This window comes from Aristolochia californica, unplaced genomic scaffold (assembly GCF_029961685.1).
Source record: "Aristolochia californica isolate CCGP_79_NKW_82.1479 unplaced genomic scaffold, dmAriCali1.0.hap1 SCAF_7, whole genome shotgun sequence".
Taxonomy (NCBI): Eukaryota; Viridiplantae; Streptophyta; class Magnoliopsida; order Piperales; family Aristolochiaceae; genus Aristolochia; species Aristolochia californica.
In genome coordinates this window covers 36,654,863-36,671,755 of record NW_027182268.1, presented here as the reverse complement: position 1 = coordinate 36,671,755, position 16,893 = coordinate 36,654,863, and the positions used below count along the sequence as shown (strand labels likewise).

Sequence of the window (16,893 nt, the reverse complement as noted above, 5' to 3'; positions counted from 1 at the left end):
GCCCACCTGGTAAAGGGCCGCGTGACTGTAGTGAACCCTGATGAATGATTGAATCACTACTCACTAGCCACCACGGACAGCTTGCATGATTGTGTTGTAATTTTATACAAATGCCCTCAGAGAACGGAAGAATGACTAAGGCTTTGAGATTCAGGAACAAAGAATTGCGTGAGAAGCGCGGGAGAAACTTTGCTTTTGCCTGCATATTGTCATGATCTTGACCAGTGAAGGAGATTCTGAAAGATGGATCCTGTGTTGCAGGCACTGACTCGGTAGCGGTGATGGTTTTCTGGGCGGAGTGTGAACGAGAATGAGAGAAGGCGGGAGACGTGACTGTTATCGAAGATCCAGTGGATGATTCATTTCAAACAGTCATGCTTATGAGTTATGCGTGTAGTTGAAGCCAAAAAAAAAGAATAGCGGCTCTCGGGAGGGGCTACAGTTCATTCCATGAGCAGTCATGCATGATGAGAGTGAAACTCAAAAGCTCGAATCGAGAGAAGAAGAAGAAATCGAATGCACAGTGGACGCACCTCGAAGACAGATCGATCGGCGATACCACGATATTTGTCGGAATAAAGTCACTCTGTAGCGCAATTCAGTCTGATCTGAAGCATTGGAGCACAAACCGGAGAGAAATAAACGCCGAGCGTCAAAGGAGGAGGACGGTGAGACTCTGCAGCAGGTAGAAAAGGAGATTCCCAAAACGAATCTGATATTCGGATTCTCCTAGGTGAGCTCTCCACTCTCAGCATTTCTGTTTTTGAACGAAACAATAGGTTTTCGCTTTCTATGATCTCTGCGATATTTTGTAAGTTTTTCCCCCTCTTTATCCCGTCAGATGGCTCTGAAGCTCTGGATGGCGGCATCTGGGGCGGAGACATTAAAATATACAGCAGAGAAGTCCGCCGTGGGAGCTTTCATGGTTCCCGATGACAGTGAATACGGATAGGTGCCTCTTCCGTTTCCCGTTTCCCGTTTCCAAGCCAGATTTTCCCTCTTTTTCTCTTCGAAGAAATTTGCCGCAGACCTTGGCTCTCACGTGCTGTCTGTCACATCCACGTGAGCTCATAATGCCGCATTCAAGAGGTTCGATATCAAACCCTAGAAAGTCTGTTTCTTCGTTTCATCTTTTTCTTTTGCATCTAGATTGCTTTCGAGAAATTAATACAGTGGTCCGCTGTTCCTGTTTATTTTCTGTCACGTTCGAGAGAGATGGTAATGTATTACCGGTTAGCAGTGACACCAATATTGAAAACAAAATAGATTTCTCAGCTATAAATTGGCCAAAATGCCTCAATTTTCATGCTTCTCATGTTAAGAGCAGAAAAGGACGAGCTATTTCTCTTTCCTGAAATTTCTTACTCGGATGACATTTCAAGCTCTGATAGAATATTATTATATTTTTCTTATTTTAAAGTAGTTTATTTCTCATTGATTGTGTTGGACATTTGTAGATGAACATCAGCATCAATATCTTTCTGTAGAAACAAACATCAGAAATGAACAGATACTTGCCTATTTTGAATTGAAACAATCGTTCCCTACCCTGCTAGCACCTGGTAAAATTTGAATTAAAATTCACTGTAGTTAGACTGTTATCTACTGAAGATCTGCAATCTTCAGGCAAAAGAGAAGCGACAGAAAATCCTCAGTATGGGACAAATCCCAAGTTATCTATGAACGGTCTCTGAAAACATAAAAGTGAAGATAGGCAGGAACCTATTGAATATTCGGCTTCACATGGTAAAGTCAAGGGCCAAACCAATGTCCTTCATTCTGCTTGCCTAAGGTAAAGTGAAAATTACTTTCGGTGTACTGACAGTATTTTCACCAAAAGCTTTAGTGATAAGTATCTGTTTTCTGCTTTTCCTTTTTCCTCCTCAGATCAGTTATACATTTCTGTACTATTTATCACTAACTCACTGGCAGCAAACATATATTCAATTGCCGGACCTTTTAAAGCTGGGCATAAAGGATTGCATAATGCCATGAATGAGCTTTATGAAGCTTTTGATGAACACAACAAACCTTCATGAAATAACTATAATACAAAAGACAAAACTTTGACCAAGACATAGAATTGCTAGATAGTAACTCTATACCTACCTCTCACAAAAATCAATTGCTTCAATTTATGAGCTTCATCAACACTGACTGGCTCAGTGAAGAACAATTATAAGAGAGTGCAACACAATGGAGATGGTAGGTGAACCTTTTACTTCAGTGTTAGTGACTTGTAGGTTCTATTTGGAACCCATAGAAAAGAAAAGAAATGATATTTTGATGATTATTATTTCCAAAAAATAGTTAGTGAAAAATAAAATTTGATAATTATCTCATTTTTATTAAGTATTATTAAAAATAATAATGGACAAATTCTTATTTTCTTTTTTTATCTTTTCGGAGTTCCAAACAACCCGTAAAGACAAGCAGAAAACTAGGGACCCACTGTACTGCTAAACTGTATTATCTCTTCTTGCCATGCTACATAAATCACAAAAGCAAGGCCAGTTGTGAATTTGTTAGGGACACCACGGTCCAGTGCCCCCACTCGAGTCCTCTTCATGTCTGGTATGGCACATTAGAGGGAATAAACCGTTCAGTCTCCTGTCTAAAGAAACAGAAGTAGGATCATGCCCATGTGGATGTGATCCGTGGCACAAAATCAAACTGGTCAAGGGGACCAAACTGGTGAAGGTAAAACTCTTTCTTTTGTTGTGCAGAGTTTGGTATAAAATCTTATTTAAGAGATCATACTAGTCAAAGAGAGAGAGAACCAGATTCTCCTTGAAGGAAGTCTGACTCGGTCTAATTTATTATAACTTATCCATGTGAGACAACCAGATTCTCCTTAAAGGAAGTCTGACTCGATCTAATTTATTATAACTTATCCATGTTACCAGCAGCTAGGACTCTGCTCTTGCTGTCGCACGCCCGTGCATCTGCTTGTTTTTCGTATTTCTGTACCGTTTAATTTATGTCGAGATGGAAGCAACTCGAGAAGATGCAATTGAGAGGGAGGCACTACCCCCCACGTGAATCTGAGTGCATTATTCAAAACTCGTAGCTATTTGAAATTTAGATTTCTTAAAACATCACATTGATAGAAAATAGTCTGTTTTCATTGGAAGGAAAAAGCTATATAGAGTCATTTTGTGTCTTGGTTATGATTGCTTTCTTAGTGTACTTCGTCCTTTAGCACCTTTAGCAAGGAAAGAACAATCCTGCTGAGAGAAATAATAGATGAGGGCATAATTTGAGGAGTGAAACAGCATTTTACTGGTTGAATAGGGTGGACGAAGTTACTCACAGGGAACGGGTGGAGTGAAAGAACAAAGCAAGAGGCTGAAAGGAAGTGAAGGCTCAGAGGAGCCCAGAATGGGATTCTTTATAGTTTGTTTCGTCCAAGCTATTGTCCTGGAGTGGTGGACTTGAGCGATCAAGTTCTTCGCCGGCGAGCCCATTCAGTTTTTTTAACAGGGAGTCCTGCTTAAAGAAAACCCTAATTGGAGTCGCCAGGGCAGGCACGTTAGATACCGATAGCTACCGCAGGCGAAGTCTCCCCAATCCCCTCTCGTCTTCCTCCTCTTGGTATTTTTATGTTTTACTCTGTTAAACCTCGTTAGGGCGAAGATGATATAGTGCGTTTTTTTTTCTGACACCTCTTGTATGAGAAGGGTTCTTTGTAGAGCTCTTCCTTGAGCAAAGAAAGCAACTATCTGAGCCATTCTTACCAGTTTAGATTGTTTTCTTCCTGTATTTTTGAAGTTTTTTTTAAATTGCAATTTCTCTTTTTTCCCTCCCTCCTATTGCAACCGTTTCATTCAATACTTGAATAGCTCTTACCCTCTTATTCAACCGTTTAGATTGTACCTCCTATTTATCCTTTTCTTTTTCTTTCTGTTTTTCTGCATTTTTTTGTCTATCAAGATTTCTCTTGTTTCGTACCGCGCTGTGACTTTTGGTAATGTTTTGCTTAGATATGGCCGCTCTTTACTCGACAAAATCTGCAGCTTGTTTGGTAAATCATGTCTAATATGATCTGAATATTGCGAATAATAAGCAATACTGATATAAGAATGACGGTAGTTTTAGAGATTGTAAATGATCTGTTCTTACTTCTCAGCGGTCACATTCGCCTATAGAGTTATAGAGCCGAAACTCTCAGCACATTCGTAGGTTTCCTCATGAATCAGAGAGGACATTGAGTTGTGAATGTTGGGTTGTTAGCAGATCTCTGATGCTTTAGGATACTGTTTTGAAATTTCAGAAAGCATCTCTTTTGTATTTCACCTATGGCAAAATTGGTTTTCAATTCTTGAAGTAAAGATTTTTGCTTTTTTACGCTCCGTTGTGTAATCTGTCCCCCCGTCACTGCATTTGGCTTCAACTAGCCACGTGGAAAAGAACACATGCATGCAATGGAGGAGGATATTAATGTTGTTGCAGTGGGTCGGATGGGCATGTGATCTTCAAGACAATATTGAACAATTGAACCTTGACAACAGAATTTAGAATTCCTATATCGGAGCAGTATATCTTTGTGGCATCTCACAACTAGTTGGGACATGGTTCAGGTATTCTCTTTGGCCTCAGCTCTCAAAGAGAGCAATCTCGCCAGGTCTAGATCGTCTTCTATCTGCAAACCATTTTATATGTTAACAGTTGTTCAACACAATTGAAGACCAAATAAGCTCCCGAAGAACAGAACTACAATACCATGAATGAAGCCTATCAATGGAGGTAGCTTGGGACTTTGCCAAACGGGAGGAATTATTTTTTGTCTCTGGTGCTCGTTGTCTTCGCCGAGAAACCAGAGAACTCAACGTTCTCTCTCGTCTGGTCGTCTGGAGTGTTCCATCAGTCCCGTGAGATAGTGGTGGTTCCGTCCACCACCGTAAGAGCTGTGAGCTCCCTGTTAGGCTGTGTCGTTTGTCTGACGCATTTCGTCTCTGTGAAGACTAGAGTTCCAAGGGTCTAGTTCGTCCTCAGAAATATACATTGACATGGTATCAGAGTTGGGCACCACGTTCCGTGTTCGAATCCCAGCGGAAGTGATAGGGAACAGGAATGGTGGGTGTTAGAACTAGGTGGTTCCGGTCCACTTGGGTTAGGTTTCGTCTACCCCTTGTCAACCTGGGTTAGGTACTGGCTTTCTACACAGACTGGTCTTTTAGGTTGTATTGGTTATGCGTTTGACATGGTATCAGAGCTGGGCACCATGTTCAACGTTCGAATCCCGACGGAAGCGGTAGGGAACGGGAACGGGAACGGTGGGTGTCAAAGTTAGGTGGTTCCGGTCCACCTAGGTTAGGTTATGTCCACCCTTAGTCCACTGATGGGTTAGGTACTTGGTTTTTCGCACTTAACAAATTGGTCTTTTGGGTTATATTGGCTAGGCGTTTGACAGCCGATACGTGTTTAGTGGAGTCACTGGAATTAGCGTGCTCATCTCTCCAATTCCTGAAAGATATCGTGGAGTCGAATGAGTTTACTTTGAGAAACAATGAAGAGTGAAGGGCGTTGAGCATAAAAGGGAAAGGGAAAAGAAGGAGGAACACGCCGTAGGAATTTTTGGATAATTAGCCCAAAGAGGTTTTTCTGGCAACGCCTTTGCAGGAATTCTGCTTTTGAATATGAAAAATCAGCACGACTTACACAGGCCGTGGAATTATCAAGAAGGAGAAGAATAAAAACTGCCAGAGCCTACTTTGATTCCATGGAGATGACTGCAAGCAGTGCTGCTAACATCTCACATGTCGTTGTTCTTCAATGTTTGAGACTCTCATCTCGAGGAAATGGGCTTTCCTTGCTTCTTCTCTTCTTGGTATTCTCTGCCCCAGTACACCTAAAATTCATCGACTCAATCAACCTACAAAATTGAAGAATTTTTTAAGGCAATCATAAATGCTTCTTGGCAACTGACTGCATTTTAGTTTCATTTCACCTTCCATTACAGCTCATCTTAACCGCACAGTAATCCCAAAATTTCATCTCCACGATATTGCTTATACACTTGTCATTATCTCACATTTTCTCTCAATTGAGAGGGAAGGAAAAATAAAAAACATTGAAGGGCAATCACCCTAAGAGGCAAGGAGACAGGGAATGAGATTGGTATTAACTCTTCTAGATTTCAAATTTGCAAGAGATTAGAACCTCCTTTGTGTCTCAAAGCCTTCTCTTCATCATTATTGTAGAAATATATGAATGCGGGTGATCTCCAACCTTTGAAATGTTTTTGTTATGATCATCTCGCTTGTTATCTGCAAACAAGTTTCAATTTCAAGTTTGATTAACCTCATTCCTTGTAAATGGATGATTATTTTTCTCATTGTCTTTGTAATATTCAAAGTTGGGTACAACTTGAGAAGAAGTAATGTTGTAAATCCCATATAATAGAAGTTTTACTCAATGACGCCCCATAGTTTTTCTCTCTACAACAGAGGGTTTTTCAGGTTGAATTGTGTACTATGAAAGTATCTGATTCCTATTTCTTGGTTGATTTACGTCATTTGAATTAGTTTTTTGTGGTTATTACTAGGTTTTATTTAAATGTTTTAGTGAGACTGTTTTTGGGTTTACACAATTTTTTTATAGGTTCTTGATTTTAGTAGAACAAAAATAAAGTTTAGCACATGTATCCTATATGATTTTAGCAGTTTCTAAAAACTATAACCTTGTTTGCTACAGATTCCTTCATGTTGTTTAAGAGCTAATGGATCACCAGTGTATCTTCTTTCACCCATTTTGTAGCTAAAATTTTCTACATTGATGGAAGATCTTGGCTTTGTGAGATCATTAAAAATATCATGGGGGATTAGGAAATCTTAGTTGTTTGTGCTTGGGTATAAAATCTTAGCGTATGCAATGAAGAACACAAAGGAGAACGGCAAACTAAAGAGGAGTTCAAAGGCCTTAAAGAATTTCAAATTTTGGTTGAGAGGACTCCACGATGACCGGAAACTTTCTCATATCTAAAGTTATTGCCTTAATAGGAGACTAACCCAGAATTCTAAGTTTAGAAGTTAGTGAGAAACTCAAAAAAGAAAATCGTGGAGAAAAAGTCCTGTTTGGCTAAGATTTCTAGGTTCTAATCAGAGTTTCCAAGCTTAGAAACATAGGAAAAAAGGACGACTGGACTGCTGCTATTCTCCCAAGCTTGATGCCATGCTTGGGCGATCAAGGAGGCAATAAAAAAAACGCAACCAGAGGGACTTCCGAATTCAAAATCTGGTGTTTAAAAAAGAACTTGCATAATTAGCAATAACCTGCATCCATGAGTACAAATATTGGGAAAGAACTTGCATAATTAGCAATAACCTGCATCCATGAGTACAAATATTGGGAAGGAACTTTTCTTGTAAAAATTGTGGGTACAAGTTTCAAGAAGAACAAGGACTTAAGGTAATGACTGACCAGTCCTAAGCATGTTAAATCATGCCAAAAAAGAAGGTCATGTATGGAAAAATGGTGACCCATAATTAATCAAGAAAGGCAAGAAAAAAAAAACTAAAAGAAGAAGACTTATCTTGCCAAGGGTGCCTCTCCCTTTGTTGTCACACACGTCTTCATGTTGTGCTAGACCAAATATTGCCTTTGTAGTTGGTGCTAGTAGTAGATTTCTTGTAAATCCAGGCAAATAATATTAAGTTATAGTTAAGTAGATCCTTTTAAGTACCTCAAAGAGTAATATAGGTTGTGTTTGTGTTTTGGGAGGCTCAAAACCTAGAAGGTTTTACACAGCAACGTACTTGATTACTTTGTAGAGGAGTTATTTTTTGGCTATCCAAACTCCAAAATGTATTGCTCTTCTACAACGAAGGATGAGTGTGTTACAACAACTAACACCAATAAAGAGATGCCAGGGAGAGGTTTATTGGTGGGATAGATTTTAAACAAAAGGAGTATGCAACTCACTACCAAATTGTATTAGACATTAGTAATAATGCTACCCATTACTATAGATTTGAGGTATATTGGGTTAGGGATGAATTGAAAAATGATCAAGAAAATTCATTCTAATAAGAACCTCTCATATAAGATGACAAAAGTAGTGTAAAGAATGAAATATAAGTTGTGCATAGGTTTACTTAGTATGGAATGTTGGGAGAGAGAGAGAGAGAGAGAGAGAGAGAGAATGGGGCTAAAAATTAGGGAAATAAGGAGAAAGATATAGAGAGAAGAGAAGAGAAGAGAAAAGTAGAGAAGGGAAGAATGAGATCGATGTCAGACGAATTAATGAGTAAACAATGAGATTTACTCGTCTCATTGGACGAATGTAACTTGTTACTTAATTGGTCTCATTCAAAAGATCACTCGTAAATTATTACAAAATGTTCTCTCATGGGCCCATTGCAGCTTCACAAAGGGCACATCAACCTACAAAGTTTAGAATTGCAGAGCTCGAAGGGTGGCGGAGACTCCGCGGACATTTGGGTGCCGACGCTTTCCGCCGTTCCCATCTGCGATGCCAATTGGGCTGCTTCTTCGTCTCGATCGATCACACGTTCGTAGCAGATGAACCTTCCGCATGCTCCCTGAGCTTCGTACACACGTACGTGCGCTTCTGCTACTTCATCGACACTCACCGTCGCCAGCAATCTTTTCCGGTACATCTCTTTCGCCCCTGTTGAAAAAGGAGAACGGAAGGAAACAATGTAAGCATCGGCTGCGTGCACTGTTGCCTATTGTCTCGATGCTGTCTTTTCTAAAGATCGAATCATGCAGCTGTTTGATGAAATGCCCCTACGAAAATCTACCCTGGAGTCTTATCTGATGAGAAGGTCATGGATACGCGGAACGATTGAATGAGGAAGAAATTCATGGATTTCTTCAAACGAGGAGGGTACCTTTGAGATAGGCGAGAGTCGCAGTGAAATTTCTGCGGGAGAACTCGGGACAGGTGACAAGGGCAGGGCAAATGGTGGCCAGTTTCAAATCTGCTTCGTTTGCGACTCTCCAAGCTGTTCTCTCCGCCATGGTCTTTCCAAGAGCAAGCCACAGCTGATTCCCATAAACAACAATGTAATGAACGATTACGATCTCGTTAATCGAGAATCGAAATGAGGCCTCAAATCCTTGTTATTTTCGTCGATCCAATTTATTTCACTGTTTTTGCGTACCTTCTTGTCTCTACAAAGGGTTTCATCGCTCCAGCAGCTTTCATCTAAGAGACGGGGGCGATCTGGGTGATTGTCATTGGCTTGCCAGACGCAGGCAAGAAGAGAGGATGTAAAGACGCATCTCCTGACCGATTCGATTCTTGCGCAGGCCTCGATCACTTTCTCCGCAGCATTGCATTCCAGGTCAGCCATGTGTTTCTGCTCAAGAAGACAAATTAGACAGAAAAGTTTCAGTTTGCAGTGTTGTTCCTAGCCATGGCAGACCCATTGAGTTCAACTACCCTTCCTGGTTAGTCAAATGGAAGCAAATACTGTTATTAGCTTTACCGAGTAACCAGAGAGACCGGCAGGGTCGACGAAGGAGGAAGTGTGAAATATGCAGCTGCAGCCACTGAATGCTTCGCACAGGCTCTCCAAATTTGTGAATTGGGCCATCACCACCGAAATCCTCTTGCACTTTTCACCAGCTTCCATTTCCCTCAGCCTCTCCAGATCCTCTGCGCGGAATTATAAAATATGTTAAGCCATTTCAGACTTCCTGCGATGTCCTCCCTCTCTCTCTCTCTCTTGAGAAGTTGTGGTTCTGTGATCAAAAGTTGGTATTTGGAAAAGAAAGAGAAATCGCAAAAAAAATTGCCCTCGAGTTCGACAAATGAAAGAAAGTACATACGTACCTTGGTTATCAAGGGCGATTCGAACTGAATATCCTCGACTCAGAAGACGATTGACGATGGCGAAGCCCAAAGGCGAAATCCCACTCGTGACACAGACCAGTTTGTTCTTCTCTTCAGTTGGTTCTTCTCTGACGCAGTTATCGGGGTCTTCTTCCTTCCATTTCCTTCCCTTAGTAAGAGCTATGGTTCTCACTATCTCCCGATGAAACTCCTCCAACTCTGCCTTCCGACGCTCCGCCGTCCGTACAACCCCCATCGTCTCCGAGCTCGAAGAGTACCACACAACGAACGTGAGAGATGCAGGGACGCGTGGAGCGGATGAATTTATAGGGGCTGCATCAGTATCGGCGATTCCGCCGGTTACAGGCTTCAACTCAAAGATGGCACGGAAGAGGATAAAAGAAAAAGGAAAAGATTGCAGAGAAGATCAACTCTGCATTGATCACTGCAAAATTTATGGAGCTCATGCAGAAGGGACCTTCAGCTCAACCGCTGCTTAACCCAGAGCATCAATTTCCTAGGGAGAAAACGGCAACTACCACGGAGCCCATTATGTCACAGAGAGAAAGAAGCCATGGGTTTGGTCCACATGAATCCACATGTCACAGCGTCAGTAATCGGATTCTCTCTTCTGCACCCATTGTACAGGTACTGACACAGACTCGTGGAGGATTCAACCACCATTCTCTTCTCTCATGGACTGGAAATGCTCCAGATTGGAAGGTGCACGTCAACAAGAAAGAAGTAGCTTTCCGCTAATCGCCCCCATCCTCATAGACATCATCATCTTCTTTCTACTAATGAAGATTATAGCCTGTAGCCATGGCAATTGCCCCTGTCCTGATCAAAAAATTTAACGATCCCTGTGACTTGGGCATCGGTAAATTATAATATGACTACGAAAATTATAATTTGCCCCACAAAAAATTAGAGGCTAGAAAAGAGTTAATTATGGAGTTAGGTGCAACCTCGAATCCATCATTCTTGCTCTCGTTATCCCCAATTTTTACAAGTTAAATAGAATGAAACAAGTTTGTGGACATTTCAGTTTCTCTCAAGTCATTTTTCACATTGTATTGAAATTTGAGAATACTAAAACATAACATTGTATTGAAATTTGAGATTTCTCTCATTGTAATTTGCAACTCCATTTTCCACACTCTCACTTTAGCAAGTCTTGGAATATGAATCTAATTTGTAGATGCTAGAATCAATTCCTATAACTGATGCTGAGAGGGAGATGCAGTTACCCTTCTCAGCACATAATTTTTGAAATTTTTGTCAGAGTAAGAGACTTTGGCTGTGACTGAGTAGTCTCATGGGGTTTTCTAGTACGAAAAATAAAGGATCTGGAGGATAACTCTAAGGAGGCTTTTGCTTGCAGGTGTATAGAAACCAAAATCAGGTCAGTCCACCGAATGATCTTACAAATTATTTAATACATACTCTACTCATATTTGTATGAGATTAATCCATCCCAGGAAAAATGTTTCTACCATCCATCAAAGGCACTGTCATCTTCTGTTCTGCTATCAAACAATTCTTGGTTGCCAATATTACGCGTTTTCTGCAGCAGTTATCTACTTCTGTTCAAAGTGAGGAAATGAAGGTCAGATTTGTCTCGCAAGTCACCTGTAATTGTTCCCCTTGCCTCGTTCATTTTGTACCGGGTTCATGCATGGAGTCTCCGAGTCAGCGCTGCTTTGGTACTCTCCTGAAGACGGTTCATCGGACTTCCATGAGGGGCCTTGTCTGCGCCCTGTCTCTCTGGAATGACACTCCCCACTGTGTGAGATGCTACTCCGTTCGTACTCTCCTGAATTACAGAATTCGGAACTTTCTCCACTGCTAAAAGCCATTCGCTGGAATCTCTGGAGTTCCGAGTTGGGGTACTGGCTGGACTGGAAGACTGTGCTCTGGCCGACTTGTACACCGTTTGTGAGATCATACGACGTTTCTCTTTCGCTGTCCAATGCTCTCACCACCTGAGTGGCAAACAGTGGAAGAAGATAAATATATGATATTTCTATATCAAAACAGCCAGAAAATGGGTCTCTGTTCTTATAAGTTATTCCTAGATTTCTTAGTTCCTTCGTGAACGACACTACAAGAATTCCATCTTTAGGTGATGTGTGTATTTATCACCTGCATCATCCGAGGCCGTTTCTGGGATGAATGACGAACACATGCAGCTGCTGCCTCTACCATTCTGGTCATCTCATTGTGGTCGTAATTGTTTCCAAGCCTTGGGTCAACTAGTGCTTGAAAATTCCCGGTTGCAAGTGCTTCAATGAGGAGGGGCCGAGCCTGCAAAAGCCATGATAATGTTAATGGTGAGATATCGAAGGGAAATTGGCCTATTAGACAGCCTGAAGTATATAATGTGGAAGACTTAAGCAGCTCCAAACCCTAGAGATGACTAATGGGGATCTCGTAAAGTCTTTGTGGGCATTGAAACCAAAACGAAATGACTATTTGAGCAAATATCTGGGATATGACAAGCAATTTTTGCAACAATGATCATGCTTGTTCTCAGATGAGTTGCTTCTGGATAACTTGCTAAATCAGTTTTATTCTATTCTAATCTGCTGTAGATAACTGCTAAAGACACAAGTAACCAACAAGTAGACATCAAGAAGCCAGGCATATTATTTACACATGTAAACAATGTTTATATGGTTCTTTGTTTATTAGGTTCTTAGTAGAATGGTTTCCAATCTAGAGTAAAACTGGATATAGTAACATTCAGGCAGGGAAACGAATGCATTTACGCTCAGGCCTGTATGTCGTAATTCCAGTAGCCCTGAGTTTCTTACAAACAGTGGATTTGAAGATAGGATGAGCTTCTTCTTAAAAATGAAGAGACAATTTTCCCTGCTTGACCTACCCATTCAACTAAGCTTTCTTCCCCCAAAGGTTGGGAGGCATCCACTGGTTTACGTGCAGTGACAAGCTCAAGAAGCACAACTCCAAATGAGTAGACATCAGATCTGTCTGTCAACTTGCCACTTGATGCATATTCTGGTGCCATGTACCTGAACATCAAAACATGTTTAATGTACAAAGCATATTTTCCAAGTTCACAAGGAAAAACAGTGGATCATCATGTCTCATTCATTCATCATTATCAGAGCCTTATCCCAAATAAGTAATGTTCAGGTAATAATCAGAGTTCATGAAGATAATACAAGGGATGGCAGGGAAAGAACAACTGCAAACGGATCGAATGTTAAATAGAGTAAGTGATAACATACCCGAATGTCCCCATAACACGAGTTGACACATGTGTGCAAGCATCATTGGTCAATTTAGCAAGCCCAAAATCAGCAACCTAGAGCAAAAATAGTTGGTTTTACATGAAAGCACTGATTTGACATTTGAAAAAACATAGCTGGTCATTTCATGAATACGATTAAAGGAATGTGTCCATGCCTGTGCTTCAAAATAGTTATCCACAAGAATGTTTGCAGACTTGATATCTCGATGGATAATGCGAGGATGACCTGGAAGAAGATTTGGAATGCAAGCAGAAAATGTGGTCAAGACATATCACAGTTTCATACTTAATGATGGAGAGAGTGACGGAGGATGTATTTGAAAAACTACATACAGTCTTCATGCAGATACGCCAATCCTTTAGCAGAACCAATAGCAATTTTCATCCGCTTTGACCATTCCATCACAAGCTGTCCTCTGCCTGACCCACCAACTCCGTGTCTAAGTTCTCATGTAGTAAATCAGCTAAATACCAATTCTATCAAAATATGGATAAAATAATATTTGTACTCATCATACCATGCAAATGTTGCTCCAGAGTACCATTAGGAACGAATTCATATACAAGAAGTCTATGATGCTCAGCTATGCAGTATCCCACCAAAGAGACCAAATGCCGATGGTGCACACGACTAATTATTTCAACTTCTGCCATAAATTCCTGCTCTCCTTGTCCACTGCCTGCCTTCAGCTGTTTCACAGCCACTTCTTTCCCATCCTGCAACTTACCCTTGTATACACATCCAAACCCACCTTCACCTATCACATTCTCTCGTGAAAATCCATTTGTTACATTCATCAGCTCTTCATAAGTGAAGGATGATCTTGAACTCCCAAGTGTACTGGGATCTCCTCCACCAGGATTATATCCATGTGCTGCTATCTGGCTTCCATACCCATTACTAATAATTGAATGAGGTGGACCATAGTAAGAGTCTGGTCTTGCAGAACCTCCTCTGGGGGGAAGTGGTGTATTGTAATATGAATCTAAAACAAAGAAGAAAAATGACAGAAATGAGATATAGACTAGTGAATGAAATAAGTGCAGCAGGCATTTACATCTGCTACAAAGGCCAGTTCCAAGATTTCTGTTTTACCTGAATAGTTAATTGGAGTAGGTTTGTAGTGATTCAAGAAATCACCGGAATATTTTTTCTTCTTGTGCCTTTTTACTGCAAAGATGATGACAGCAAGAACTACTAGCAAGGCTCCTGCTACAACAAATCCCACTATAGCCTTTCCAGCATTAGCTGAATCAGATGAATCAGGTGAGGGTGTGGAATGAGATGATCTGGAATCAGAGCGTCTTGGATGATCATCAACTGGTGGAACACGATTTGGAGTATGTGGAGTAGATGTAGTGGGATTCGATGGAGCATGTGTAACCCCAGAGTTAGGGCTGCCATGAGGAGGTGGATGTGCTGGTGGCGAATCAGGCAACGGAGGAGATTGAATGGCTGGAGTATTTGGTTGTGTAGTAGAAGGTGGTGGTGGCAGAGGTGATGGATCTTGGGACCCTGGGGTCGGTTGAGGAGGAGTTTGTATAGCAGTTGGAGCATGAGGAGTTTGTGAAGGAATAGGAGCAAGAGACGAGGAACTTGAATTTTTAGATGGAGGCAAGTCAGTTGATGGGGGAGGAGGTTGTTTTTTGCTAGGAGTATGGGGAGGAGGAGGAGAAACATGAGAGGTTTGTGGTGGCACTAGCAAAGATGGTGGAGAATTGGCTGGTGGAGGGGGAGATGTAGTGTTTGAAACAACTGGAGGCGGCAAAGAAGAACCTTCTGGTGGTGGAGATTCAGAATTAGGAGAATCTGGTGTGCTTGAATCTGGTGGGGGTGATGATGTTGGTGGAGCGGGAGGGGACCCAGTTGGTTCCAGATTTTCTTGTGCTGGAGGTGGGGGGCTTTCGTTTAGAGTGGTTTTGTTTGAAGTAATATCTGGTTTTGCAGAAGCAGAAGCGGGTGATGGTGCTAAAGTAAAAAGATCCATGATCGTTTTCTTGCCTCTTGTTTCTGCTATCCTCTAAAATTAATTATTCTTTTCCATCTTTTCACCAGTTTGTTGTCCTATGCGGATATGGGATGTTCTAACCACAGTTCCACAAACAGAAACCAACCCTGGTCACAGAAGATTGGAATCCTCTGCTATCTAAACAAGGATACAGAGAAGTCAAAACATAAATCCAATCACAAGAGGAGACGAGAAACAGAGACTGAAGCAGAGTATGCTGTGTTATGAAATAAAAAATTGTCGCTTCCAGGTAGAGAGCACCTGAATCTCTTCTATTCTAAACACAATGTTGCTGTGGTTCTACACTCAGAACTAAAACAACGGAGCAGGATCTCTTCCTTCAAATTATGTAAAGCCAAAACCTCCCAGATCTAAGTCCACTTCTTAGATGACAGACCCTCAAACTCCAAAATGTGGCAGCCTGCCAAATCTCTTATCAGAATAAGCAATGGCCCCAACACAATAAGAAACCCTTCCCTCCTTGGCGTCCTTAATTTTCTGTCAGGAACATTGGTGAACCCCGATTGCGCCTCCAAAGAATGAATTCTATCCGCATCAGAAAAGGAATAACTAGACTGCCTCTGACAAACATCACCAGTGTGCATTGGATGGATACACGATTAATTCTCCCTCACCAGTATCATCAAGCCCGAACCAAACAGGAAGGAAAGAAAATCCGAGAAATCCAACCATTCATCGAAGCAGAAAACAATTGGCTTACCTGTCTTTATAGCATTTACTTTTAAATGCCATAAAATCAAGCTGCATTTCACGAATGGTTTCCGTCCGTCAAGCTGGACAGGATTCCGGAAAAGAAATCATGCGAATTGGACTAATTCACTTTTAAATGCGACAGCCCAAAATTAGAAAAGCAACGAAGCGTCAAACTGTTTCAATGTTGAACTCAAAAGGTCTTTCACCTCGGAGGAAAACCATCAGATCCCTCTGGCTTCCTTCATTAACCCCACAGGTCGTCCAATTTTCTCATTTCTAATTGTAGCGGCCATTGCCGCTGCTGCTGCTGCTGCTGCTTTTTTCCTCCAAAAAAGCTGACCCAGAGGCTAAAACCTCGCCTCACCGTTCAAACGACAATGTTCTCGTGTAGCAGAGATGATATAAAATGCACAGGTGCGGTGGCGGAGATGAATGATGAATGGTTAATAAAGGCTGTACGGGCGTATTCGGCCAAAAGAAAAAGTTGGGCCTCTACACGATCGGCGCAATTTAGAACTCCTTACTCCGAAGCTCGTTAGCAACCGTTAGTCGTTGGAATTTGAATGATTGCGTCGTTGAAGTTCGGTAGCCTCGCGTGACACCCGGGAGAAATGGAAGAATGTTTACGCATTGTGGGCCAGTTCTGCTCTTTCCTCCGCCTCAAAATTTCCAATTAAACTAAATTAAACCTAGGCTGTAACCCTCGACGTGCTCATCATTAACCTAATTCCCTTCTATCTCAATCCTAGCCCTACACGTTTCATTTAATAGATCAATCATTTCTTAATTCACAATCGACCCACATAAATGAAGATCTGGAGAACTCTAAAACATAATTAGCTTCGCTTTCTTAATGAGTCATTAATTGTGTAAATCTCTTTAAAGGTTTAAAATAAATTATTTGGATTATTACAATTTATGTGCAAGTAAATCAGCGTTATGAGATGTAAATAAGGGTTTTTAATATTTTAAAATTATCAAAAAAATTAAAATTTATTTCTTAATGAGGGCTAAATAGAAAACAAAATTATTGGAGTGAATTCTATAAAAAATAAAAAAATAGAAAAATATAAATTTTCTTAAAATTACTT

The 16,893-nt window shown here is 41.0% G+C and overlaps 2 protein-coding genes, 1 long non-coding RNA gene and 1 other non-coding gene across 5 annotated transcripts; 2 read left to right on the top strand and 2 right to left on the bottom strand.

The window, feature by feature from the left end:
• Positions 1 to 134: 134 nt before the first annotated feature.
• Positions 135 to 8,503, top strand: LOC137937541 (uncharacterized). 2 transcript variants are annotated; one of them, XR_011109617.1, is made up of 4 exons: positions 135 to 733; positions 842 to 1,089; positions 1,458 to 1,792; positions 8,365 to 8,503. It is a non-coding gene; the product is annotated as an uncharacterized lncRNA (long non-coding RNA). The 2 variants fall into 2 exon arrangements; XR_011109618.1 differs by lacking the exon at positions 1,458 to 1,792 and having other exon boundaries at positions 138 to 733.
• Positions 3,630 to 3,729, top strand: LOC137937926 (small nucleolar RNA snoR1). Its single transcript, XR_011109711.1, has one exon. It is a non-coding gene; the product is annotated as a small nucleolar RNA snoR1 (small nucleolar RNA).
• LOC137937539 (cinnamoyl-CoA reductase-like SNL6) lies at positions 8,286 to 10,058 on the bottom strand. Its single transcript, XM_068782609.1, has 5 exons — positions 9,803 to 10,058; positions 9,456 to 9,625; positions 9,129 to 9,326; positions 8,856 to 9,009; positions 8,286 to 8,632 (listed from the first exon to the last, which is right to left on the bottom strand). The coding sequence occupies exons 1-5, from the start codon at positions 10,056 to 10,058 to the stop codon at positions 8,367 to 8,369; spliced, it is 1,044 nt and encodes a 347-aa protein (XP_068638710.1). The 3' UTR covers positions 8,286 to 8,366.
• Positions 10,059 to 11,108: 1,050 nt separating this feature from the next.
• LOC137936584 (proline-rich receptor-like protein kinase PERK13) lies at positions 11,109 to 16,231 on the bottom strand. The gene is made up of 8 exons (XM_068781352.1): positions 14,176 to 16,231; positions 13,598 to 14,065; positions 13,413 to 13,499; positions 13,235 to 13,305; positions 13,057 to 13,133; positions 12,690 to 12,837; positions 11,948 to 12,109; positions 11,109 to 11,787 (listed from the first exon to the last, which is right to left on the bottom strand). The coding sequence occupies exons 1-8, from the start codon at positions 15,065 to 15,067 to the stop codon at positions 11,431 to 11,433; spliced, it is 2,262 nt and encodes a 753-aa protein (XP_068637453.1). The 5' UTR covers positions 15,068 to 16,231; the 3' UTR covers positions 11,109 to 11,430.
• Between the last annotated feature and the right edge of the window lie 662 nt (positions 16,232 to 16,893).